This window comes from Coenobita brevimanus, chromosome 100 (genome assembly GCF_032717465.1).
Source record: "Coenobita brevimanus isolate Jiangsu-jjx chromosome 100, ASM3271746v2, whole genome shotgun sequence".
NCBI lineage: Eukaryota > Metazoa > Arthropoda > Malacostraca > Decapoda > Coenobitidae > Coenobita > Coenobita brevimanus.
In genome coordinates this window covers 9,844,013-9,870,939 of record NC_137053.1, presented here as the reverse complement: position 1 = coordinate 9,870,939, position 26,927 = coordinate 9,844,013, and the positions used below count along the sequence as shown (strand labels likewise).

Here is a 26,927-nt window from a genome sequence, read left to right as displayed (position 1 = left end):
TAGTCATACAGTGGGATAAGGTTGACGCTGCTGAAGACTAACCTTTCCATTCTATGGAGTGGTGTGCATTGTAGCGATATGGGTCTGCATGATCCGTGCTGTTGGAATGTTTTCCGGGACTGAGTATGGGGATATTGATTGCTTTCTTCCAGATATCGAGAATATTTCCATATTAACAAGGTGGTATATATACAGGGTGATCCTCTATTCTGAGATCCCATATTAACGCCTATATGGCTGTGATTAATAGAAGAATTTAAGTGAAAATCTGTTCTTAAAATCTTCACTCTGTAGCAGTTTAACGCTTCATTTGATGTAATAATAATTTTAAAAAAATGCGGAAGGTGAATAATTAATCTTCCACTAGCACGGAACTCAGCTGACATGAGTTGGTCTTCAGCAATGATCTTGTGATCACGTCATACTCGTTAATAATTGTGTATTTTTTCCTTGACTTACAAGAACTTGAAAGGAAAAGGACTAAAACACAAGTCATACACAGTTCATTACATGGAAGAATGTGTTACTAAGGAGAATGCAACCATCCAAGCGGATTAGTTGCACTAAATAATTCATTATTCTGGAACACCGGCTTCATTTATAATTAAACCTGGAAGGAAGCTACCTTCAAACTGTGGATACATCTAATGGAATGAAGAAATCAAGGAAAAATTTTAACTTAAAATAGTTCATCAATAATGCAAACACTGAAATTGCTCTGGCACCACACATTATTGAATCACCCATTGTGTGTGTGTGTGTGTGTGTGTGTGTGTGTGTGTGTGTGTGTGTGTGTGTGTGTGTGTGTGTGTGTGTGTGTGTGTGTGTGTGTGTGTGTGTGTGTGTGTGTGTGTGTGTGTGTGTGTGTGTGTGTGTGTGTGTGTGTGTGTGTGTGTGTGTGTGTGTGTGTGTGTGTGTGTGTGAGCCAGGCATTGAGAGACAGACAGACAGACAGACAGACAGAGACAGAGAGGTGAATTTCATTATCATTTATACTACAGAATCTTTAGCAAACAATCTTCACTTACTCCCAAATCTCTCTCTCTCTCTCTCTCTCTCTCTCTCTCTCTCTCTCTCTCTCTCTCTCGTCCATCACCTCTTCCCATGAGGAAATAAAAGATCATCCATATAACTCTCTCTTTAATCAGTGATCACTACTTTTCCCACGACAGCACCCTCCTTCATACACTCTCACTTTTTTCCTACAATGTTTTCTTTGTCTCTCGCTCCTTTTTCCAACTATTTCATCCTCTAGCACTCTCCTAGTCAGTTTCTCATGGTTTGCTTGTTCCACATGTTAGACCTAACTCAAAGCATACTGTACCTCTAAATTCTTTCACCTCAGCAACCACTAGACACTAAATTTTTCATTAATGCATCGGCTGTGTTTGCTTCTGTTACTCCAGATATATTTATGTATTATTATACTGTAATATTTCCCACTTCTGATTTATATTACCCAAGTGAATCTGTTTCATTGCTGTGTGTTAGTGCTAGAACTCTCATGCAATGTTTTTTTTTTTTTTTTTTTTTTAAGTTCACTTTCCTGCCTATTTCCTTTCTTGTTGCACTCTCACTACTTTCCTCAATTCATCCTTCGTTATAGTACCAGTTTTGTTTAAAACACTAACCCTACCTTATAATAACAACAAATTTTCAGTTTTTATGCCAGTTAATATCAGTCAGTAATTCTTTTTTCCACCTCTGCAAATTACTTCACTTTGCTTTTTTCCTACATTTACTTTGACAATTTTTCATTCTTACTGCTATGGTGGCCGAGTTGTTAGCATTGCTAGCTAGGAAGTTGTCCACCCAATATTTTCAGGATCTGAATCCCTATGCAGGCATCTGACCTCACTCGACTAAGGTGTCTCACCACTCTTTTCGGGATGGTGGGTAAAAAAAAAAAAAAAAAACAGGTATCTAGGCAAATATGCACTTGACAGATTTGTGATGATTGGCTAAATGCAACATTACTTCATAATCTCTTTACTCGTTAGTATTATTAATTGACACCATAATTTTATCTGAGGGAGAAATTTGGGTTAGTAAATAAGTTAGTCGGACATGTTGCATTCAGCCAGTCATCACCAACCTGTCAAGTGCATCTTGCCCTCGGGAAAAAAAAAAAAAAAATGAGTATAGTGTAACTCCATGGGAAGGTACCTGGTAACCTGCGTGATGTAATGGCCATGTATTCCCGAACAGTGAATGACTAACCTGACACAGGCTCAAAGCCATAAAAACCAGAGAAAGGTACCGCGGCAAAGTGCGTCATAACGTCTGCCCTCACATTTACTTTCGTCAGTCTATGAAATTCTTTTCCCAGGCTTTTTTTACTCTTAATTCTTATCTGCTAACAGTACATGATCGTATCGTTTATAAAGATCCAACATGCTTGTATGCGTTGGCTGTGATCACCTAATGGCGGCTCTCCACGCTGCTCGATCTCTGGCAGCCTCTCTGTTTAGTCCCTTATCCCTGAGGTCACAGTCTATGACTTCGTCCCAGGTCTCTCTCGGTCTGTCCCTCAGAACCCTACCCCCGACGTTCACTCATCTTACTTTCTGCACCCATTTGTCATCCTCCATCCTCTCAGCATGCCCTAACATCTTAATATACCCCTCCTCATCACAACACCAATACACTCCAGTCTCATCCTTCCTCTCAACCCCTTAGTCGTAATCCTAGCCCATCCCCCAGGCCTCGCATTCAAGGACGCATTACACATGCAACTGATCATTGTCATTTCTCTACGTTTGAGCCTAGGAATATCGTCTTCTTTTACTGCTCAGGTCCCACTACCATACAGCCTTACGCTCCTAATACGTGTCACCTACAAGCTTCCCTTAGCATCTTCAAACTATAGCACAGAATTTCCCGCTCATTGTCTACTCCTCATCTCTTCAACGATACACAGAAAGTTCCCACTAATTGTCTGCTTCTGCTCTCTTCATCAATAGCACAGAAAGATCCTGCACATTGTCCACGCTTGTTCTCTTTAGAATCAGTCCCTGCCAGTTACCCTTGCTTCCACGTCTCTCATTATTTCTTCCATAGAATCACTGAATAACCATGGTAACATAAGGCAGCCCTAGTTCACTACAGCACTTAATCTGAACAAAACAGTCAACGCACTATTCGCATGCACAGAAGTTTCTCTGGAATACTTCGAATACTCTACCTTTCACCCCATATTTTTCCAATACCATCCAGAGTATGCCGCTGTTTATTTTTATTCGTCTTACTCTGATCATTGACTCAACAGTCCGTTCCTTGTGGCCCAGTATGCCACATAGCAAACATGCCACTACTCCAGCACTAATACTCAATCCATTTTAGATACATGTCAGGGATGTCTCATTCAGGACTGGTGTAATGTTATTAGCGAGAATGTTATAAAGCCATGTGGGTGGACCTTGTTGAGGATCAGTAAATACTACTTTAACAAAACTCAGTTCAATAAAATTTTCCCTGTCCAGACTGGGATCGAACTCGCGTTATTTCAGACAACAAACGATCTCTTTAAACCCAGGGCTCCCAGATTTCTACGAATGAAGAGCACCCATTTTTTTTTTCTTTGGTTTAGGAAACACCACTATTTGTTTGCAAAAATGTGAAGTATTTCTTGCAAAGAAATATCACATGAACACAATTTAATTACACATCTCTTGCAGCACGAGTCCTCCCTAAAAAAAAAAAAAAATGTACTTGTTACATCAGATGTGTTGTGAAATAAATGACTGTTGACAATCATATTTTCGAACCATTATTTCTTAAATATATTCTAAAATCACACACACACACACACACACACACATATATATATATATATATATATATATATATATATATATATATATATATATATATATATATATATATATTTAACCCATTGGATCCCCGGGGTGCTGGGCGAGGCATGGCGCGGGCTGGGTACTAAGCATACCGCCCTCCGCCTATCAGCTCATAGTCGCGAAGCTCATAGGTCCCTACCCGGGGGTTCCCTACTTTATAAAGACTTGAAAGATCCCAGTTCTGTCCAGTATTCCGGACACCGGGCTCCAATGGGATTATATATATATATATATATATATATATATATATATATATATATATATATATATATATATATATATATATATAGTTCAGTGCTTCAGTGATATGTCTGACTTTAAACTGCACTGGCCAGCTTTTCCAAACGCACACCTTCAGAGTTTAACACGGCAGCTCTTGGACATTGCAGCAAATGACCGAAACTGAGTCTACTTCTCCCTTTTTTTTTTTTTTTTTTTTTTGCCAGCTCCATCCTGCCTTTATTGATAGTTCCGTTTTCTTTCTTTCTTGTATTCTTTCTTTCTTGTTTTTATCGTGGCAGGCACTTCTACCCTCCAGAATAAACCGATTCCGACCAAACCTGGATACAATGACCAGCCAATGATCTAGTTGTGTCCGCAAGGTATTGGCTGCTAGGCAACTGCTCGTTGCCTAAGAAAAACTGCTTTTTCGCGCTTTTCACGTTTTGAGCTGTAGAAGCATTAGTAATGGGTCTAGAAAGCTCTGGCTCCTTTAGGCGTGATCTTGAGGTCATTCCCTGTCGGAAGTGTGCCATCCATTTTTCCCCTCTCTCCTCTAGTTTTCGAGTGGCAACCCTGCAGAGATTGGTCTCTTAGTGTCCCTATCAGTCTTGTTTAATTGTGGCAGGCACTTCTGCCCTTCAGAATTTGTCAGTTCAGACCAAACCTGGACACAATGACCATCCTATGACCTGCTTGTGTCCACAAGGCTTTGGTTGCTAGGCAACTACTCGTTCCCTTAGTGTTCGATAAAAGTACCATAATTGCCCCATAAATGTCCCCTAAAAGTCACACACAGATCTACTAAAAGTCACATAAAAACCTTTTGCGCCAAGGCTTGTGAAAGTGCCCTACACCCCAACTCCGTATTCATCCAGTCTTACCGTTGCCTTCAGTACAGTGGATCGTCCTTCCAGTGTCTTCTCCCAAGTGATGACTGCTGATGGGTAGGCTCCCGTGGCCACGCACTCCACCCTCGTTTGCCTCCCCTCCACCAACGCCTCGCGGGGGGGCTTTATCGATACGGAGGTGGGCCGGGCTGGGGATATACAGTAGGAGTTGAGTGGGTTAGTATGGTGTGAATTGGGCTGGATGTGAGGGGTTGTCGTCGTGATGAGGTCTGGGAATGGAGGAAAGGGAGAGTAAGCGCACGAATGAAGAAGTGAAAGGGTGAAGAGGAGAGAGAGAGAGAGAGAGAGAGAGAGAGAGAGTTATAACCTAGGTGGGGCTGGTGAAGAAGAAGAGTAAGCGGAGGAAGAGGAGGGATAGAAAGTTAGCGGAGGGGAAGACAGATAACGTGAGTGGAGGGGGAGGAGGGACAGCTAGAGGAGGGAGAAGAAATGAGAGTGAAGGAGGAGGAAAGGAATGCAGTTATTGTGGATATGGGAAGAGAAGGGGAAGTGATAATATGGGTGGATTGGGATGATAGGATGACAGCTAATGTGTGTGCTGTGAGAGAAGAGAGAAGTGAGCGAATATAGAGAGAGGAGAGAAAATTAATCGATGTGGAGAGAACGACGATGAAGAAATGTGAGTGAATTAGTGAAGACTGTAAAGCAGATAATGAAGAAAGTAGAGCCAGTGTGGGAGGGGACGGGAGACAGAACTGGAATGTGTTGAGGGATGGAAGGAGGGAAGCAGACAATGTAGGGTGGGAAGGATAATAAGGGGCACAAAGGAGAGTGTACGAAGGGGAAGTAAATGATAGGGTAGGGAGAAAAATGAAGGGTGGGGGAGGATAATTATGGGTGAATGAGGTAACAGAAGGGTGAGGAAGCAAAATGAAGGGTGGGGAGGTAAAGGCAGATACGTAAAAGTGAACGGTGGGGAAATAAAAGAAGGAAGAGGAGGTATTTAAGTGGACAAGAAATGCAGGAAATAAGGGGAAATGGGGGTTGGGGAAGGATAAAAATATTGGCTGGGGAGCAGGTCAATGAACTAATCGATAGCGTGGATGTGGAAGGATGAGAGGATTGAAAACGGGAGAGAGGGTAAGGAACTGGAGGAAGGGGTGAGAGAGGTGACAGTTTAAAGTTGTCAGCGAAAGGGTGAATGCAAAGAGAAGAATGGGTGATACTGGGCAGAGAGAGAGAGAGAGAGAGAGAGAGAGAGAGTTTGGGTTGACCTATAAATTTTCAGTCGTGAGCGGTATAAGCACAAATACGAGCAAATTTACATTGTTGAAAAAGAAAGAAAACACAGGCAGATGAGGGAAAGAGTAAAATTTCGTACGGACAAATACCCACATGTTGGAAAGGGTTGGGGAGCAGTGATATGAATACGAAAATGAAAACAGAAAGATGAAGGGAACTGGGAGGGAAGACGTAAGGACAGAAAGGAGGTCAAAGTGGGACGAGAGTTAGAAACGTAAGACGATCGCGGAAGCAGGGAGAAAACGAGTAGAGGAAGAGGACAAGAAAGGAGAAAAGGGAGGAAAATAAGTGGCTGACTGGGAGTGGAGGAGGAGGTAAGGAAAGAGGGATGAGGTAGAAATGAAGTACAGCAAGAAAGGTGAAAGACTGCAAAAAAAAAGAGTGAGAAATGACAACACGCGTTAGTATCAGGTGTGTGGAGAGTTTTGGATGAAAGGTAGGAGACGAGGGGAAGGGCTAGAATGAGAAGAAGAAATTGAAAAAAATATATATATATAATTTATGAAAAGGAGGGTAAAGTTATGCAGAAACAAAGGAATTGGGGACACTGGAATACATGCGAGGAAAGGAGACAAAAGAAAAAGAAACGATAAAAAGATTATGGGCATAGGGAAAGAAAAGAATATGAAAAAACATACTCATAAACAAAATAATAAACGGAAAAGAAAAAAAAAGTACTGGGAGGAATGAAAATAACTGAAATGAAATGGAAAGAATTCGAGGATTACAGTACCAGAAACCATCAGAGACCGCATACCACCTCCAATGCAAAGGAAAGAGAAAAATTCTGCTGTAATTCCTCTTTCCTACCAAACATATGCTTTTAAGGTCTCACAAAGACATTTCATTATACAGTCTTAGTCTGCCTTCTTTTACAGTCTTAGAGAGTATACTTTCGTCAACTAAAGTAACTTTTATTATTTTTCCCTGTATCTGGATCCGAATCCACCTCAAATTCTAATCAACTCTCCTTTGACCCAGTGCTCACCTATCCACCAGATTTCACTGATATCAGATAACAGCTTTTGAGATATCATCTGCAGGAACAGACAAACAGTCAAGGGTGAATGCATTGAACTTCGTGTATCTTCGTCGACAGGCATTATTTAAAAAAAGAAAAGAAAAAAGAGGAAAACGAATAAGTCGGAGCACGATGAAATGGAAAGGATGACAATGAAAGATAAAGAATAGAAGGCCAGGAAGGGAAAGAATTTGAGAAATAATAGGTACAACTGACAGGAGTGAAAGTAAAGGAGATTAGAAAATATTCAGAGCGCATACCCCCAAAAACACCAATAAAATATTTATTCTTCCAATTCTTCTTTCCTTCTAGACAAATTCTTTTATGGTCTCACATAGGCAATTAATTCTACGGTCTTAATCTGCTCTGATACACAATTTCAGAGTGTGTATACCTTCGCCAACGCATATATATATATATATATATATATATATATATATATATATATATATATATTGCATCCTGATCCACATCAAAATCAAATAAATTCTTCCGTGATCCACTGCTCACTTATCCACTGAACTTCACTGAAATCCGATACCTACTTGGTAGACGCCTTGTACACAAACAGACACAGGTAAACATATAACCTCCTCCAACTTCGTTGGCAGCATTAATTATGTCAAAGAAAACCACCCGAGGCTTTTAAAAAATCGAAAAAGACAAACTGAAAAAGGCAGCGGGATGTGGAAGAACAGAAACTGGACAGAAGAAAGGATCAATAGAAAGGGAATAGGATGAGTAGATCTTAGGTGGGATGAGAAAGTCGATGACAGTGAACGAGATGAAAAACGGAAGGAACGGAAAAGTAAGGACGACAGAGTGAAGTATGAGAGGGAAAGGAGGGGCAATAAGAGATATTAGGAATGCAGGGATATAAACTGGGGAAATCGGAATGGGAGGGATGGGTAAAAGGAGGAATGGGAACATCAGAAAAAAAAAAAAAAAAAAGTAACAGGAAAGGAAATACGAAAGAGCTGACTTGAGGAAACAGGAAGGAGTATGTTTGTATTTTTTTAATGCATGGAAGAAGGAAACAAAGGCCAGAAGCCCGCAAAATGTTCCCTCCAAGAGAAAAAACAAAAAAACAAGATGACAGAGAGCCAAATTCAATATCGGATCATTTCGAGATGCCTGGACACACTGGGTTTAAAAGATTTGCGATCATAAGCAGTAGGAAATAAGGTACAGCCAGAGGGAAACAGTTACAGAGCTGACCTGTTGCATACATGAAGGACTGGAAGTTGGACACAAAAGGGATGAGAGTTTGTTGCTAGACGGATGCTACGTGCCTGTCGTAGTGGTGGAGGGATGTAAAGCAGACATTTCAGAGAAGCAGTGACCACTGAAGTGGCGATAGAAAAGAGATAAAGATACAACAGTGCCGCGAAGAGATAGAGGTTTAAGGAAGCAAGTAAGAGGAGGAGAGTTAATGAGACGAAAAGACTGGCTCCACCTTGTTGAGACGAGCTGTATGTGGGGAGCCTCTCCACACATGAGAGTTGTATTCTACACAGGGGCGAATAAAACCCGGGTATAAAGTCAACAACTGTGCAGGGGTAATAACGGCACGGAGTCGGAATGAGAAGACAGATACTTGACTACATTATTCTGGCGAGTTTTACCCACTTCAACAGATGCTGAGAGGCAGCCTATCCGTGCTGGCACTGTGCACCCCAGGAGAGAAGCAACTGCAATTTCGACCTTGGGGGGGGGGGACCTTCCCGACCTATCCTGCATCCTGCGAGGAGGATCTCGGCCAGCCTGATGGGATGTTGACTTTCTCATGGGATCAGCTGCTCCCTACGACGTTTTTACACAAAGAAAAGTTACTCCCTGGTGGTTACTTCCCTCCTACTTGCACAGGACGGAGACACTGAAAGCTATCTCAGGCTCCAAACACGATACATTCGCCAGGTTTGTCTCGTACAAATAGTAAATACAAGTTGAAGACGTGGCTCTTGCAAAGAATGAATCAACGCCTCACGCACTGCACTAATAAATATCAGACAACACCCCAGCACATGGATATGTGACAGGTACAATACATCCCCAAGCAGTTTCTTGTCACTCCAAGCATAATTCTCTTCACCCATTCCAACAACCGCCTCACTCACGCAAGTGCCACTACAACTCAGCCTTTGAGCACAAGCACAAACCCTACAACAAAGACTCATATTAAACACACACTGCCTCGAACACGCACCTTACAATGTTGATGGCCTCCACAACACAACAATACTAATTGAAAACCCTCTTCACAGACACCATACACACACTGCACTCCTACAAGAATCAAATTTCATACATCAATAACTACTCATACATTCGCACAAACAGAACTGATGGCCATGGAAGAGGTTTCATCACTTACATTCACAAACCCATCTTACACAAGGACAGCACAGGCAACATAATCACTTTTCCAGAATAACACCGAATTGGAAATACATTACTCCGTGCAAAATCTCGTCACTAACAAGAAATCAACATTTTTTACGTTAAAAAAACCCCGACACCTACCACACAATACAAGCATAATACATCCCTCATCTCATCCCTCTAGCTCTGCACCTAACTCTATAATTGCTGGAAAATTTAATGCTAATAACACTTCCTGGTACAAAATTTGTGCACTAAAATGCAAGCGCCACCTCATCTCATCCCTCTAACTCAGGCACCTAACTCTACAATTGCTGGAGAGTATAATGCTAAAAACACTTCCTGGTACAAAGTTTGTGCACTAAATTTCAAGCGCCAAGGCCTTGACATTCTATCGCGTCACAACAGCATGTACATTATCCGTCATACCTCACAATTTACATACAACCCACATCAAGCACACCGCGCAGTTCCCCCCCCCACCCACCCCCACCTTCCACAGGCACATATTCTGTTCGCCCACACTCACTTTCCACCATCTGGAGGGCAGAGCCAACACTCCCTTTCAGATCACCTTTATATCATTATTACCATAGGAATACACTACAAACCAGACTGGTCACACATCACTTACACAAACTGCAAGACAGCAAACTGGTCATAACTGACCAAAGAAACAGGAGACCACTACACCACACTAAACAACAAATCCACAAGATGCACGAATTTAACAACCTCACACTAGATAAACACCATATCCAATGAGGAAACAGAAGACACTATGACTCAAAGACAAATCCCCTCCCCCACACAGAAGACACTACTTCAATACTCGACCTATAAAACCACGAAACTTGCAACGAAATTAGCACACGGAAAACGAAGATCTGCAAGCTTTTGTAACAACACTCAGTCACTCCTCAGATTCCCCTCGGCTGCAGAAAAGTATATAATATTATCAATAAATTACAAACAAGCACCACTAACACCCACAACTGCCATGACCTCTAACCCCCAGTGCATCCTTTCTTAGAAAGAGCACGTAGACACACTTGTGAACCACTTCACAAACATAGTCAAATTACATAAACTCGTATTTAGCCTGAGAAACAGGCTTCTCAGGCAGTTATTTTCGCTTGCCCACAACGTAAACCCTTTTCACTCAAGAACAGACAGATAATATTATCAAGAGAACAAAACTCTATAAGCACAGGGCTGGAGGCATCAGCAATTTATACATGAAACATTTCTGACCACATTACACATCAGCAACGATTCCTGTGCACATTACTTCATTCCCAATAACTGCAACCACAAAATAATCATTACTATTCATAAGCCAAAGAAGGGATCAACACACCCTTCTTACAGACCTATAACCCACGCCAACCAAGATGACTGAACATCTGATTCTTAACAAAGTCGCTCCTCATGTCATCGTTGCTCGCTAACATGACTACGAGTATTGGGCACTACACTCCACAAACACCTTAAAACAACATGCCTATGACTGCATCAACTCCGCAAGTCCAACAAACATCATACCACATAACATGCATATGATTGCATCAACTCTGCAAGACCAACAAACATCACAAAACATGCATATGATTGCATCAACCCCACAAAACCAGCAGACATCACAAAACATGCATAATAATGACTGCCTCAACTCCACAAGATCAACAAACATCACACAACATGCATATGGTTGCATCAACTCCGCAAGACCAACAAATATCACACAACATGCATATGATTGCATCAACACCGCGAGACCAACACAACTTGCACTTCTTACCTCAGTGAACATTAATCAATCCTTTGATGCCATCCTTAGCTGCAAACTAATCACCAATATCCACAAGACAAACGATGGTCTGCCAACTACTAATTTAGTAGTGATGTATGTTACACTCCATAGCAAGTTACCAAGTGCACGAAACTTCCTCAATGTAATTTCGCATTTCTCCATTCTTTCACCCAGATTTCTTAATCCATACGAGTATATGCATGGCACTCCTACATCCGAACCACCCACATACATTGTTTCATATGAAGCTGACAGAACCATAACAACCACATACCCGGTACCACATTGAATGCATAGCCTGCACACTGCAAAAACCTCCCTCATCATAATTTCAAGTTTGGGTCAAGAACAATAGACTGACGAACGCGCCAGCCAAGTCTATCACCACATTCACTCCCACTATCAAGTATGAGGACAGGCACACCTCTAATATACTTAACAATGTAGGCTACAGGTGCGGTCAAAAGGAATAAAGACACTGTTTTATCCCGGTCATTCAAGCTGTGGGTCATTCTTGGCTGATGGCTCACGGAAGGAAAATAGGTAGCACTTTCCCCCACAGACATATCAATCTGATATTCTCCTCACTGTAATTCGTCAGCTAGTAATGAGCCAGCTCTTATGTACCTCGGCTAGGGCAATGTATTTGTTCTTTTTGTCCACATTTGTTCTGGTGTACCACTTCCCCTCTACTAAGACCCTTGAAGTGACGTATAGCAGTGGACTCACCTTCACTGATCATATACAAATTATCAAAAAGCAATGTTCCCCAAGACTCACAGCACTCAGGGTAAAGACAAGGACAGAGTTTGGAAAACAAAATGAAAACTCTGCCTACCCTAAAAACATTACATCAGATCAGTGATGCCCAATACTTTCCCGGCATGGGTCCCAGTCCTATCTAATACCCATTACAACGCCTTCCAAACCATACAGAACAATGCTCTATGCATCATTATTGGCTACACCAATACCATTGCCACAGATCAATTACACGTTGAAACCAAATTCCTACCTGTTAGTGAATGTGTTGACATGGGTGTCACACAGTTGTCCGCGGCACCCTGCGCTGACACACAACACCTCTATCATTATATAACGGGCCAAACAACACAACCATGAACATCAAACAGTTACCTTGCAAACATCAACAGACCCTCTTCAACAACATCCCACCACCAGAAACTTCAGCACTGACAATGAATAAACACCTTCATTCCCACCTCGATCAGAACACTACATGCAAGGCCTCCTCCCTATATCCACCCATCAGAGACATTAAATAAAGCTAGTAAAGTTTGCCTGAGAAGGCTTAGATCAGGACATCACTCAGTCTTCCTCCGTTAAAGAGTCGATTTAGTGTGAGTGGAATCAAAGATGACATGTGCTTGCTTTATTTTTAACTGGCTCACACAACATAACCCACATTATGGAGCACTGCACAACGCGTGCCACACAAAGGTGCTGAAATATCAACATTTTGAGAGCTTATGTGACGACCCTATAAAATCAGTTGTATAACTGCTGTCATCTGGTTTGCTGGGCCAGGTTTCACCGTTGTTGAACAACAACAACAACAACATACTCCTTCAACGCATGAAGTCTTTGATATTCTATTCACGAATTTTCCTAACATGTTTACTTAGCTTAAGAAAGACCTCTCTTTCTTAGGGTGTTAAAGAGTCATATTTGTAGTACATAAAACCCAAGGTCTGAATAGTTTCTACCTTGAGACAACAAGACATAGGACAAGCAGGACAAGCTTGGGTCTCAAACTATTGCTTGCTTTAAAAATCCTCCTGGGGACCAGGTGTTTATGCTGCTAAAATCAGGAAACATTAAATGCACGAATACAGTAGGTGACAGACGATCCAGGTGGAAAGCTGCGTCCCTATAATCACTCCCTACACATCTACAGTTACAAAGTAGGCTCTGCTTGTCACCAGGTCCAAGAGCACCCTAAGGATATATTAACAATTCCATTGCGAAGACACTGTTTTATTTTCATTTATTTATTTATTTATTTTTTTCAAAACATAAAGTCTATGCTAAAATCGACTGGTGATTGCTAAAATGATTTGCAAATGATGTAACCGCAGTGAGGGGCTTAAGCCAAAGTTGCCTGCAAAATATCTACCCAAAACACAAGCTAAATTAATGCTGGGTACTCGAGTACTGCTGCCTCTTCAAAAAACACACACATACACAAAAGTCACTCACTGTGCAACTCCAGAAAGACGACCGTGGAGAGAGGCTCGGTGATATTGTTATTGGAGGCACGACAAGTGATGTTAGCCTTTGCGTAGTCCCTTGTGAGGGTGGGGATGGTCAGTATGGTTCTCACGTAGCGCACTCCCACGCCCACACCCACGGTCAGCATCACGTCGTCGTCCTCCTCGTGCGAAGCGAGTAGGGTGCCATCCTCGCCCACCGTCACGCTGCGATTGGACAGCATTTGCCGACCTTTCCACCATGTTACCTCGGGAGGGGGACGACCTGCGGATAAAGACACGCAAAACAGGCATAGCAGATGGGGGTTTATTGTGTAGTTTGGTAATAACTTAACTTTATTCATTTAGTTATTCATCTATATGTTTAGGTAACCATATGTGTGTATCGATCAATTCATTTATCTATCAGTTCAACTGCTTGTTTACTGATCTCCATATCCATATAACGATTACATGTAAAAAGGAGCAACGCCTCAGAGACTACAAAATCTGTACCTCCCAAAGATTAAACAAGTATAATAAAAATATAAATTAAAACACTGTGAGACGCCTGAACACTTGTAGAAAAGATGGCGAGTGGATGCATGGAAGAAGATAAATGTTCCGGGGCTGAATAGCAGCGTAGACGAGACACTACCAATGGGAGTACAGGTAAATTTTTATATTAAAGTGCTGAACAGAAAGGAATGATATACAGTGACTAGACATTTGTTGCATGTATGCCTTAAAGGGAGAGCATGCAAAAATCCAGTAAAGATGAGTATTCAAGTGTAACAGAAGTATTTAAGATGACGCTGGATGAAACGAAACTTGTTTCTTCCAAAGAAAGGTGAACCAAATAAAGCCAAAATCCGTTTAATTTAAAACGGTGGCCATAGGCAGATCCGAGGCTGACTAGTTGTGTGCCTGACAGTCTGAAAGTATCAGGTAACTCTTATTCGTACATAAGGGGGACAAGAAATGAGAATGTGTACCTGGATGGTTACTGCATACCGGCCGTATTGGAGGAAGGAGACCAGAGTGCGAGCTATTGATGAGAGAGAGAGAGAGAGAGAGAGAGAGAGAGAGAGAGAGAGAGAGAGAGAGAGACAGACAGAGAGAGAGACAGAGACAGAGACAGAGACAGAGACAGACAGACAGACAGACAGAGACAGACAGACAGACAGACAGACTGACAGACAGACAGATAGACAGACAGAGAGGTGGGGGAAGTCACGCTCTGACAGCCATTCACATGCATGAGCAAGGAATAATGAGAGAGTGCAACACCTGCACCGTACAATCGGTCTAAAGATGCGTTCCCACAACTGGAGACCTGTAGTATACGCATTAGGTAATGAAAAGGTGTTAGAATATATTAATGTAGACGTGATGAATTAGAGCACCTTCCTTGATTCTGACCAATTGCATAAAGTGTGAGTCATCATCATACATCGAGTATGATGGGCAACGTGCTCGGTAACGACAGGTGCCCATTGATTATGGGGAGGGGCCTTCAGGCCAAACCTTTGACTCTACCATGTTACCCTGGCCTTTGACTGATTGTTCTCATACCGAATTACTTCATCCTTACCTGATCCTGAAGGCCTCCATCAAGTTCAGTTCCAGTATGATATTTTTTAAATCAATTGATTTTCTCTGTAACCTTGAACTCTGATTTACTATTCTGAAAACAGAATATTTTGATCGTTGGCTAACCTTAAGGTGTTCCAGTTTAATCCAAAATGAATCAATCCTTTCATACTGCCCTAAGACCTCTAGCTATGAACAGTCGTTCTATAAGGTAATCAGCTCACCCTTTCCTTATTTACAGCACTTCCATTATGTTCGCTCAAAATCGGAAAAAAAATGTTTGAGCAGACTTTGTCCTTTACCAATGACCCGTTACCTTTTTAGCCAGAAATTAATCACATTTTCCACTGATGATCCGTAATCATAACGCCAAGCTACGTGCAACTCCATTGAACAGGTTTTCCATAATCTTGTTAACACATAAACTGACAAATGGACAGACAGACAAGCCAAACAAACACATAAATATAAAGCCCATAATTTCACGCGCAGTTGAAATAATGATTTCATACTCAATACAGGATTCAGTAAAGCATTTTAGTCAGAAAATGGGCAGGGTTAGAAAGCATAGCATGATGTAGGTCTAGCACACTCGACTTTTTACACTGGGGTAAGAAGCCGTCTATGTTCTTACTCTCACACCGGAACCAGACGGTCGTGATGTTTTACTCAGTGTGTGTGTGTGTGTGTGTGTGTGTGTGTGTGTGTGTGTGTGTGTGTGTGTGTGTGTGTGTGTGTGTGTGTGTGAAATAACAAACAGTTTCTATCCTTATTTAACAAAGCATGACGAAGGGGTTGATGGTCGGCCAAGGACTTGATCTATTACCGGTATATTCAATGGGTGAAAGTTCAAAATAATGTTTGCGTGTTGGTCCGTTTTCGACCAAATAGTTGGAAGTGTCCAGTTCAAGGTAAGAGCGAATGGATTATAATTTTGGAGAGACTTAATCAATGTTTAAGGTCACTGGTCAAGGTCAGAGTTCGACAAAAGTGAGGTCTCAGCACCAATCTAAATTCAGTTCATTACTTTCAACAGTCCATTATCCCCTTTGGCCCTATTCCTCACAGAACCACAAATCTATCCCACTCCTTAAATATCCCCATTTTGTTTTCCTGGTTACCATCTCCTCACAAACCTCTGTAAAAATTGCAGCACCTGTTGTTATATCAAATCTCAACATGCAGTTGACACTGTTTTAAACTTCACTTCAAATAATATTGATTACTCACTGTATAAACTAAATTATCTAAATATTGCCAAATATATCTGTGTAGTCTATAGCTCCCCCAATGCTTCTTCAGAACCCGGTGTACTTGACTCCATATCCACACTGTTGAGTAACCTTAACCTTGCCCTTAACACCGAAATTACCATTTTGGGTGATTTTAACATACATAACATCGAATGGTTATTGTATTTTGCCAGGACTGACGATGGTGGTCTAGAGTGCGAGCTGTTTGCAGAATCGTTTAATCTCACGCAGTTGGACAAGTAACCAACCAGAATACCAGATAATTCTGACCATAATGCCCATCTCTTGGATCTATTCCTGACAAATAATCCGGATCAATACAGGATAGAAGTACTGTCATACACTTGGCTCCTCTGACCACAGTCTCAACAAAGCCTCATTAGTTAGCCCCCCTAAACCTCCCGGTTCTGAACCTGTCAGGGTGACCAAATGGCACTTTGATAGGGCAGACTGGGATGGATTTAGAAATTATCTTGCTGACATTCCATGGCAGTCTTTCTTCTCTAGTGATGTCAGTTCTACCCAGTCCCACATTAATGACTTAATTCTAGCTGGTATGGATTTATTCATACAGTTCACCAAAAGACCGAACTCTCCGAAATGGTTTGATAGCAATTGCGCTAGAGCAATAGCCCAAAGTCATTAGCATATACAGTAACTCTTACTTAAAATCAAAAATATCTAAATTACCCTGTCAATTTAAAGTTGTTAGAAATCATGCAAAAGCTGTAATAAATCTCGCTAAATCAAACTTTCTTCAAAATGAAGCATCAAAATTAGGCCTACTTAACAACCCTAATGACAATAGAATATTCTGGTCAACTCTCAGTCCTTTCAATAATAACTTTAACAAGTCATCATCCATTCCTCCACTAAAATCTTTAGATGGCAACATTACAAATGACCTGCATGGGAAAGTAAATATCTTTGCCAGTACATTTGCCAGAAATTCTACCATAGAGGAAGTCAGCCAGAATGTCCCAGTACTAGAACTTGACTCTCCCGAAATTGTTCCACTTAAAATATAGACAAGATTCGTAAAATCCAGCTTAGACAATTTACCTACGAACAAAGCTCCAAGCCCAGATGGAATTCCTCCTATTGTTTTGAAAAAAGTGTTCCCCAGAACTTGCCTCTGTTCTAGCTAAATTATTCAGACTATGCATACGTCCTTCTTCATTCCCTAATTAATGGAAAGAAGCCAATATCCACCCGATTCCAAAGAAAGGAAGGTCCTCTGACACCTCTGATTACAGACCAATAGCTGTCACATCTTCTTTTGATAAAGTATTTGAAATTTTAATTAATTAGCACATAGTTAAACATCTTGAATCCAACAACTTAATTAATGATAGACAATATGATTTTTGCCACGAAAGATCCACCACTGACATAATCTCCTGACTCATACCATCCATCAATCAATCGACCTACATGGAGAAACTCATGCAGTAGCCCTTGATATTTCTAAAGCTTTCGACAGAGTAGGGCACCATTCCCTGCTGTCTAAACTCCTTTGCTATGGACTAACGTCTTTTGTTCCTCTGCTTTCCTCATATCAGCAACAGAAAAATAAAAGTAGACTATACATATTCCATTTTCTACTCAATTAACGCTGGCGTGCCACAGGGATCAGTTATGGCGCCAACCCTGTTCCTGGTTCATATTAATGATCTCTTATCTGTCACCCACAATCTCATACATTCATATGCAGATGACTCAACACTTCACAGTTCATTCACACTCAAACACCCATTTACAAATTCTAATATCTCTAACTCCCAACTCACTACAGCCATCTCCATAAATCAAGACTTATCTGCTATCAGTGAATGGGGACAAGACAATCTTGTCTCATTTAATGCTAGTAAAACTAAATATATACAGTTTACTAATAGACAGACATTGCCAGATTCGTATATTACCTTTAATGCTACTAATAATCCCATCTCCGAAACTATTGAAATTCTCAGTGTGTCACTTCACAATGCCCTCAGCTGGACCTCTCATGATAGTTCACTTGCAAAAACCGCCTCAAAGAAACTTGAATTGTTGTACAGAGTCCGTATCTTCTTCACTGACGAGCAGTTAGCTATAATTTATAAGAGTCATGTGTGCTCTAAGCTTGAATATTGCTTATCCTTGTGGAATGGACGTGGAGAGGTTGCATTAAAACAACTAGACAAAATTCAGAACAAAGCTTTTGAAATTATTAATAACCCTGCTATTATAAATAAACTACCTCCCCTACAAGTAAGAAGGAATGCTGCCTCCCTTGCATTATTTTACAGATATTTTTACGGCAAATGCTCAGACGAAGTTGCGTCCATTAAGCCACCTCCCCATGCCTTCCCACGTGCTACACGGGCATCTGGTAGCGCTCATGACTGGAATTCACTCACCCATATTGCAGAACTTCTGCCTATCAGAATTCTTTTATTCCCCGAACTGCATCTCTCTGGAACTCACTTCCCCAGAGTTGTTTTCCCCCAAACTTCAACCTACAGCTGTTCAAGTCCAATTGTTACAGATATTTTATGAATGAAGGATGCCAGTAATCTGGTCTATGGATTATTTTTTTATTCATTTGTTTTTCCTTCCTCTGTTCTGTTATTTTTAAAAAATGTGGATAAAATAACTGAAGCAGTTTTTATCTTATTTAGACAAAACTTGGTAGAAAGGTAGAGGGTTAGAGAAAGGGCTGGCTTTTTTTTTTTATCTTTTTCTTTTTCGAGAACAGTATATGAAAGACTAAGCTCGTATGGCAAGGTGAAATGAAACAGGTTATTATCTGATTCAGACTAAATTTGCAGAAAGGTTCACAGTGATGCAAGGATGGAGGTATCAGACCTTGAAAACAATCTGTTCAAGGTCAAAGACCCAGGGAAGGTCACATGACAAGGTCCACTTATGAAGTTTTGATGCAGCTTAAACCCATCTTTGTTAAGGCGAAGGTGGGTATATGAAAAGTGACAGATAAAAGAATCTGATTTCTACAACAGTCATTCAAAGGTCAGCGTCACTTTGTTAATCCAAATGTTTAACTCATGCAATCTTGATGTTATTTGCTACAAACTTGGCAGAAAATCTAATAGTCCACCAAGGATGGAGAAATTCGATTTTTAAAAATTGTCCAGGGTCAAAGGCCAAGGTCAGTTCAAGCAGTGTTGATCCGATTTGAACCAAGCATGGTGAAAGGGTTGAGTGTTAAGGGATGAATGAATCGATTCAATTCTTAAAACAATCGGTCGAAGGCCAGGGTTCGTCCAATGGGTCACTTGTTGGGCACGGGACTTGCGCTCTTTGAGGGCTCCTTCTTGTATCTTTATGCAGAAACAATTTATAATATAAACACCATACTGAAGATAAATCTTTGCTACGATGACAACTTTTCGTTTTATACAGTTTTTTCAAGTCCACTGACTTGAAAAAGCCGTATAAAGCGAAACGTTGTCACCTTGATTAAGGCTTGTCATCAATATGGTGTTCATAGTATATTACATTCTGTCGGCTTGTTGCCCCCTTTCTCACAGAAACAATTTGATTTGCAGTAGAGACGGTTTGCAGTTGAAAAAAAAAAAAAAAAAAAACAGTAATGTATTAGGACTAACTTTTTTTTTTTCTTTCATAATTCGATACGGTCAGATACGGAGGGACTTCCGTTAACATGAAGATTGGAAGCTGAATTATTTAAAGGCGTAATGTCATGTGTCCAAGAAATTTGATGTGAATGGTTCAGTGGTGTTTTTGAAGACAAGCTGGTTGAGCACAAGATCGTAGTGAAGAGAGTAAATGACTGGATGAATTATTATTATTATTATTATTATTATTATTATTTATTAATATTATTATCATCATCATTATTATTATTGTTGTTACTACCACCTACTACTACTACTACTACTACTGGTGCTGCTGCTGCTGCTGCTACTACTACAACTACTACTACTATTATTATTATTATTATTATTATTATTAACCTAAAACTGAATATAATATCCTTTTTACTCAACCTGCACAAAGTTTACTGTACAAAACAGTTATTATTATACTTAGTCTCACAGAGTTTACGTCCTTCTGGCAGCAGTTCAGGAACTTTCTAATAGACCCCTACCCGTCGGAGATGAATGTATTATGCTATACACCAAGTCACAAATAATTACATCTTCCCTATACTGTATGTCCCTACCGAACCGGCCACCACGCAATGACTTAAAGTGAAGTGAGGACATGGAAGTTGTTTGGTGTTTAGCCACGACTCTACCGTAGATGTGGCAGAATCTTTAACGTGAGGTTCAGACGAAAGGAGGCACACATTGCCGCGGTGGAGAGGAGCGTTTTTTTGTTACAATTTGTAGATTTCACTTTGTCTTAAAGCAGAGCTGGGTAAGCTGCACTGTTAACAATTTTTCCATCTTCTTGATGTGTTCCAACACAGGCTCTTTCATATTCTGTTACAAGGTTACATATCCCTCACTACATTTCTCATGATATTACATGTCTCATATTACCATCTATTTATTGTAAAAAATAATGGAACATCACACAACCTTTTTTCACGTCTATACTGACCTCAAACCAAAGCTGGGAATAGCGCCGCTATTAGTGGCGCTACATAGCGCCGCTACTACTTTAATAGCCATGGTGGTAACGCCATTGCTTTTGTTAGCCAGTAGCGGAACTGAGAGCAACGCTACTTTTTGGTCGTACTCACGCGTTACCACGCTCCTCGCTACTCACGCGGCGAATACAGGTCCGGAGTCGGTGAGTACATACAGATATGCCGACGGTTTGGTTGTATTTATCAATGACGAAAAATAATTCTTTCGTCAGTTCTGTCAATGATGTTTGTTCTACATTACATCAGTAATTTATTAATTATTATTTATTAGTAATGTGCAATAATTAGACAGGAATTTGCTAGTTAACTATCGATCATTTAAATTAAGTAACTGGCAGCTTGGCGAGCAGAATGGGAACACACACACACACACACCTCTAAATATCCCCGCCTCTAACTCTCGCTCTCTCCCTCACTCTCTTTCAGCCTATAAATCTTACTCACTACGTTATTATTTCGTAACGGTATATAACTTTCAGTTTAAAGTAATGGAAAAAAAAAAAAAAAAACATGGCTACCGTATAAATAGCCTTTAAAAGAAAGCCCCAGTTCATTTTTACTTTCGTTTTCGTACATATCTTAAATAGGTATCACTGAAAATATAATAAATCTATATAATATGTATCAATGGTAGGCCATAATTTTTTGCCTTTTATTTACGTACGTTACTTTCAGTAGGTATACTAGGTAACAATGTAAAAGAACATGTTACATTATACAGTAAATAGCTTTTTCCTGTACCTTCGGCTCCAAGCTTGATTAAAGTGACATCGACATGTATATGATTTTTTTTTTTTTCAATATAAGTATATACTAACATTACTGGTACACACCATACCCACTCAGACTGACTAATATCAAAACAGTATATAGTGTATTGCAACATCACAGATTTTTATTAACCTTTCCTTCATGTACCGTTTTCTTATCCAAAGTAGCGGGAGCGGGAGCGCCGCTACATTTCGTATCAAGTAGCGAAACCAGTAACGCCACTACTTTTTCGAGCTAGTAACGGGAATGGGAGAGCCGCTACTTTTTATTAGTAGCGTTCCCAGCTTTGCCTTAAACCATTGACTTAAGAGTCCCGCCTACTTCACTACAATCGCAAAAACTCGCAACGTCTTTCAGCCGCTTACCATCTAGTCACCATACAAACGCAAAACCTTCGATAATCCGTTTTTATTTTCCTCACCGCGCGCTTTCTCCATATACGTAAGTACTTTTTACAGTAGTCCTTCATAAAAGGCTTCTTCACTTTCTGTTTCAATGCAAATAATATTTCATCCACACTTCATCAACCATTCCTAAAACCACTATGTTGGTAACTCACCAGGCCTTCTGATATATTCCTCATTTTCTGTGATGATTTTTTCTTATACCTTTCCTACCACACACGAGACTTATATAAGCCACGACAAGTTTTGCACTCATTCCACTCGCCTTTCTTCATGTGCAGGGGGACAATCACATTCTTTTTCCACTCAATTGGTACAGCTCCACTCACCTACGCCTTCTAACATACCTGCAATGAACATTTCCTTTCCCTCTCTCCACTACACTTAATTTTTCCTGCATACATGTCGTCAACACCGGCTCTTTCCCATTCTTCAAGCGCTTCAGAGCATTCTTCGCTTCTGCCACGCCACATATCCTAGCACTACATTCATTCTCTTTACATCACCAAAATCAAACATGTATACAGCCAATCTGTTCTCACGATTCCCATGCTTCAGTCTTTCAAAATATTATTTCCATCTACTCACTTCACTTCCACCGGAAAGTATTTTTAACCTTTCATCCATTAGGTCTTCACACGCGTTTTCACTCTTACTTCTATAATTTTGCACCTTTTTCCAGAACAATGTCCTATTTTCAGAGTAATTCACATTGTTTTTTCCTTTTTCCAAGGTCATCACTTACCTCCTTTTTTTCCTCAGCTAATATCTTCTCATACTTCACACACACACACACACACACACACACACACACACACACACACACACACACACACACACAGAATGCACAAGACAAGAATGACATGAATTAAAAAAAAAAAAAAAAAAAAAAAGCAAGGAATAGAATGTACGGGAAAAAATCTCGTTCAGTCCTGAGAAACTATAATTGAAAAAAAAAAAAAATGTTAAGCCAGAAATAACAAAAATAAAGCTCAGAATAAGACCCAAGTCACTCTCTGAGCGATAGTCATATGATGGCCACTCTTGTGTTTCAGTGATGACCCAGATGGCAGATAAGATAAACAGTCCGTGTAATGAACAAGCCCTGTCATGATATAATCCAGTGTTTGCTTTCCCAAAGAGGGGGATACAAAGGAGCACAAACACAGTATTTACAAGCACAGGCCTTTTCTGAATAGTATTTTTGTTGAAATACTGAATCTCAATTTGTAGTTACTGTGTGTACAGAGAGAATGTTAAAAATCACTAATGAATCAATTTTCAAGGAAGAAAAGTCATAGAAACCAAGAAGGAGCACTCGAAGAGTGCAACATCCGCATCTATTATCTTTCTGTCATGTCTGGTCCAGTCTTTATCAAAATTGTTCGAAGTGACCTTGCCCTGGACATACTTGTTTTCATCATCGAATCTCATCATCCTTGTAATCAACACTTCCTCAAATTATTGTACAGATCAAATAAAAATTTGTTTGGTAGAGCGAACATTTGACCTTGCCTTATGACCTTGATCTTTGAGTGAATGTTCTGAAAAAATAAGCTATTTCATCATTGCCTTGCCCTCAACCGTTTTACCAAGTTCGTATTAATATGGATCAAAATTGTTTAAGTTGACTTTACTGTATGATATTGACCTTTAACCTCTAGTTCTCAAAAAGAATATGCCAGTACCAGGGAATATCTTTAGCCTTTCAAGATTGTTTGGTCCAAGTCGGATCAAAAGTGTTTGAGCTTTTTGCTTACATGCAGACACATTTGCTGGGCAAAATAATATCCCGTCCGCACTGATCGCGGGTGTAATGACACTTCAAAGTTTCTAGGTATCATTTTGTTTTGCCACTGTTCCTAGGTGTAAGAGATTATTTGAACACATCGACACGAATCGTCAACAAGTTTATTTATATTTCTTAACAGAATGTCTGACAGTAAGAACATTTTCACCACACAGTATGCACTATAAATGGAATATGGCGCATCCTGAATCCAGAGAGAAGATGAGGAGGAAATGGACAGGGATGATCAAAAGAAAGCGTTCCTGAGCAACCGGATGTTTCCTGTTGCAGAAATGGGTTTTTGGGCTAACTGTGGTATTGCTGTGGAACTGTTTTAGGGATAACCATGATATCATTTGCATTTGCTATGAGCCTCTGCGGTTCATGGAGTTTCTTGTTGTCGAGCAGGGCAGTAGGCTATAGGTTTTTGTGCTTGGAACGTTATAAGACTGAGACGGGTGCTCTCAGAAACAAAGATGAAAACAAAAGAATTATTTACAAATGTAAGAAAATTTATGATAGAAATGATCATTCCATATTCTTGAGCTATTTTACTTTCACTTAATGATTTTATATATATATATATATATATATATATATATATATATATATATATATATATATATATATATATATATATATATATATTGTTACATAGCCTGTGATTTCATCATCCTTTGTGTAATTTTTAGCGCACAGTGTGCTGCATGTTTGATCACGAGCGTGTTCTGCCTCAGTTCCCCCCTTCTACCGTTACAGTAGAGTAAGTCGTCCTCTTTGTTGTTCAGTGCGGGATTGTCAACTCTTTGTCCCCATGGCTTCATTTGCGCGTCCTTCTTGCAAGTTGTATCGGGCTCTGCCGGCCCCTATATATTGAGCTCAGTCTCTGCATCATTGCCACTTAGATCTGCTCCTCATTTTGTTCACATCTCTGTCCTCCCCTGTACCGTTATTATTATTGTGAGTACTCCGGAAGTCTCCAACCATCTAGCAGCTGTGTAATATGAGTATAAGTGTTGTTGCATTTTGTTCTTGTACTGTATAGCATAAGTTTAATTTGTAGGCCTGGTGAAGTTTTTGTGATTTGTGTGGGATTCTTATTGTCAGCCTGACTCAGCCATCATTAATAATATTTTGTATCTGTAATAATTTATCTTGCATTAACTGAGCATTACCTAGTGTACTGTATTTTCATTTTATCAGGGCTGACTTAGATAAATTTACTCTTGCTAATTTGTGTTAATAGAGGCTATTGCAGTTAACCATATATTTAACCTGTTTTTTTGCCATTACATTATCCTTATGAGTCCTGAATGTTTTGTTGTTAGTTTGAGCATTAAACTTTAACTTGTAATTTTACCTAACTCTTTTGTTTTGAAACTGGAACTTTACGGGACAGTAGCGATTTTTAGTAGTCTCACTTAAAGTGTACATTATCTTTCTCTGTTCCGTAACATAAATTTGGCGACCTCTTATCAGGATATTCAGGATATTATCATAAGGATATTGCTTGATATTTTGTGACTGTTACTTATTCATGATGTCTACTTTTACTACACTTGATGAAGCCAAAGATTTTTTGTCAAATGTGCAAACAGTGTTGGATGTAGAAAACAGAACAAAGAATGAACTTAAGCTTGTTGCTCAACAATTGGGAATTGCTGTTCGCTTTCATCATTCTAAAGATCAAATTGTTGATATGGTTAATGAAAGCTTGTTTAATGTAACTCCTCCAAATGAGCAATCGCAGATTGAATTAGCTAAGTTACAGCTAGCCCTGCAGGAGGCTCGTGTTAATGAGGCAAATGCTCGTATTCAAGAGGCACAGGTACAGGCTCAGGCACAAATTGAACTTGCCAGGATTCAGGCAGACCATGAGTATCGCATGAAACAAGGTGGAACTGGATCATCTAGCTCTGATGATTTTGATGTGGCTAAAAATGTTAAACTTGTCCCTCCTTTTCATGAATCTGATTTAACAAAGTATTTTCAGTTGTTTGAGAGGGTAGCTACAGGTTTTAGTTGGCCCAAGGAGTATTGGCCAGTACTCCTTCAAACTGTTCTCACCGGTAAAGCTCAAGTAACTTATGCATCTTTGCCTCAGGATCAATCTAATAATTATGATGTAGTTAAGAGCTTGATTCTTAAGGCCTATGAGCTTGTTCCTGAAGCCTATAGAGTAAAATTTAGGACAACTTACAAGCAAGATAAGCAATCCCATGTTGAGTATGCAAAAATCAAAGAAGATCTGTTAGAGCAGTGGTTAAATTCTAAGAATGTGGATTCTGATTTTGGTAAATTTAAGCAGATGATTTTGCTGGAGGATTTCAAGAGGTGTATTTATAAAGATGTAAGCCTATATCTTGATGAGAAAAGAATAGATAATTTGTCTGATGCTGCAGTTTTAGCTGATGAATATGTTCTCACTCACAAGAGATATTCTAAAGAAAAAGGGAAAGCTGAGAGTAAGTACGTTGCCTCTACTCAGAGTACAGGTAACAGGAAAGAGAATAAAGATGATGTTTCTCAGGAAGTAAATACCAGCTTCACCTCTAGATTTCAGAAAAGTAAATGTACTTATTGTAGTAAGCTTGGTCATACTACAGAGAGATGTTTCAGGAGACAGCGTGATGTGAACAAAAAGGAGTCTTTAAATATTCATTCAATTGGTCTAGTGTCCACTCTTGAGAGTTCCCAGAATTCTTTAACTGAGTTAACTGAACCTGCTTTGAGGGGTAACTTAAATTCTCATGATGGAGCTCCTCTTTTGAGCAGTAACGTGGGTGACACTCTCAAGAGTTCATGCTAATTTCCTGTCTGATGGTTTTGTCAGTCCTCTGG

At 40.0% G+C, this 26,927-nt stretch overlaps 1 protein-coding gene across 1 annotated transcript in view; it reads right to left on the bottom strand.

Annotated features, from left to right (window-relative positions):
• The window catches only part of LOC145414518 (synaptogenesis protein syg-2-like), a 476,991-nt gene that overhangs the window by 88,541 nt on the left and 361,523 nt on the right, over positions 1-26,927 (bottom strand). The window contains exons 5-6 of the mRNA XM_080284041.1: positions 13,666-13,941; positions 4,961-5,115 (exon numbers count right to left, since the gene is read on the bottom strand). Of these exons, the coding sequence (XP_080140167.1) occupies positions 4,961-5,115; positions 13,666-13,941 (431 nt within the window). The remainder of the gene's footprint in view (positions 1-4,960; positions 5,116-13,665; positions 13,942-26,927) is intronic.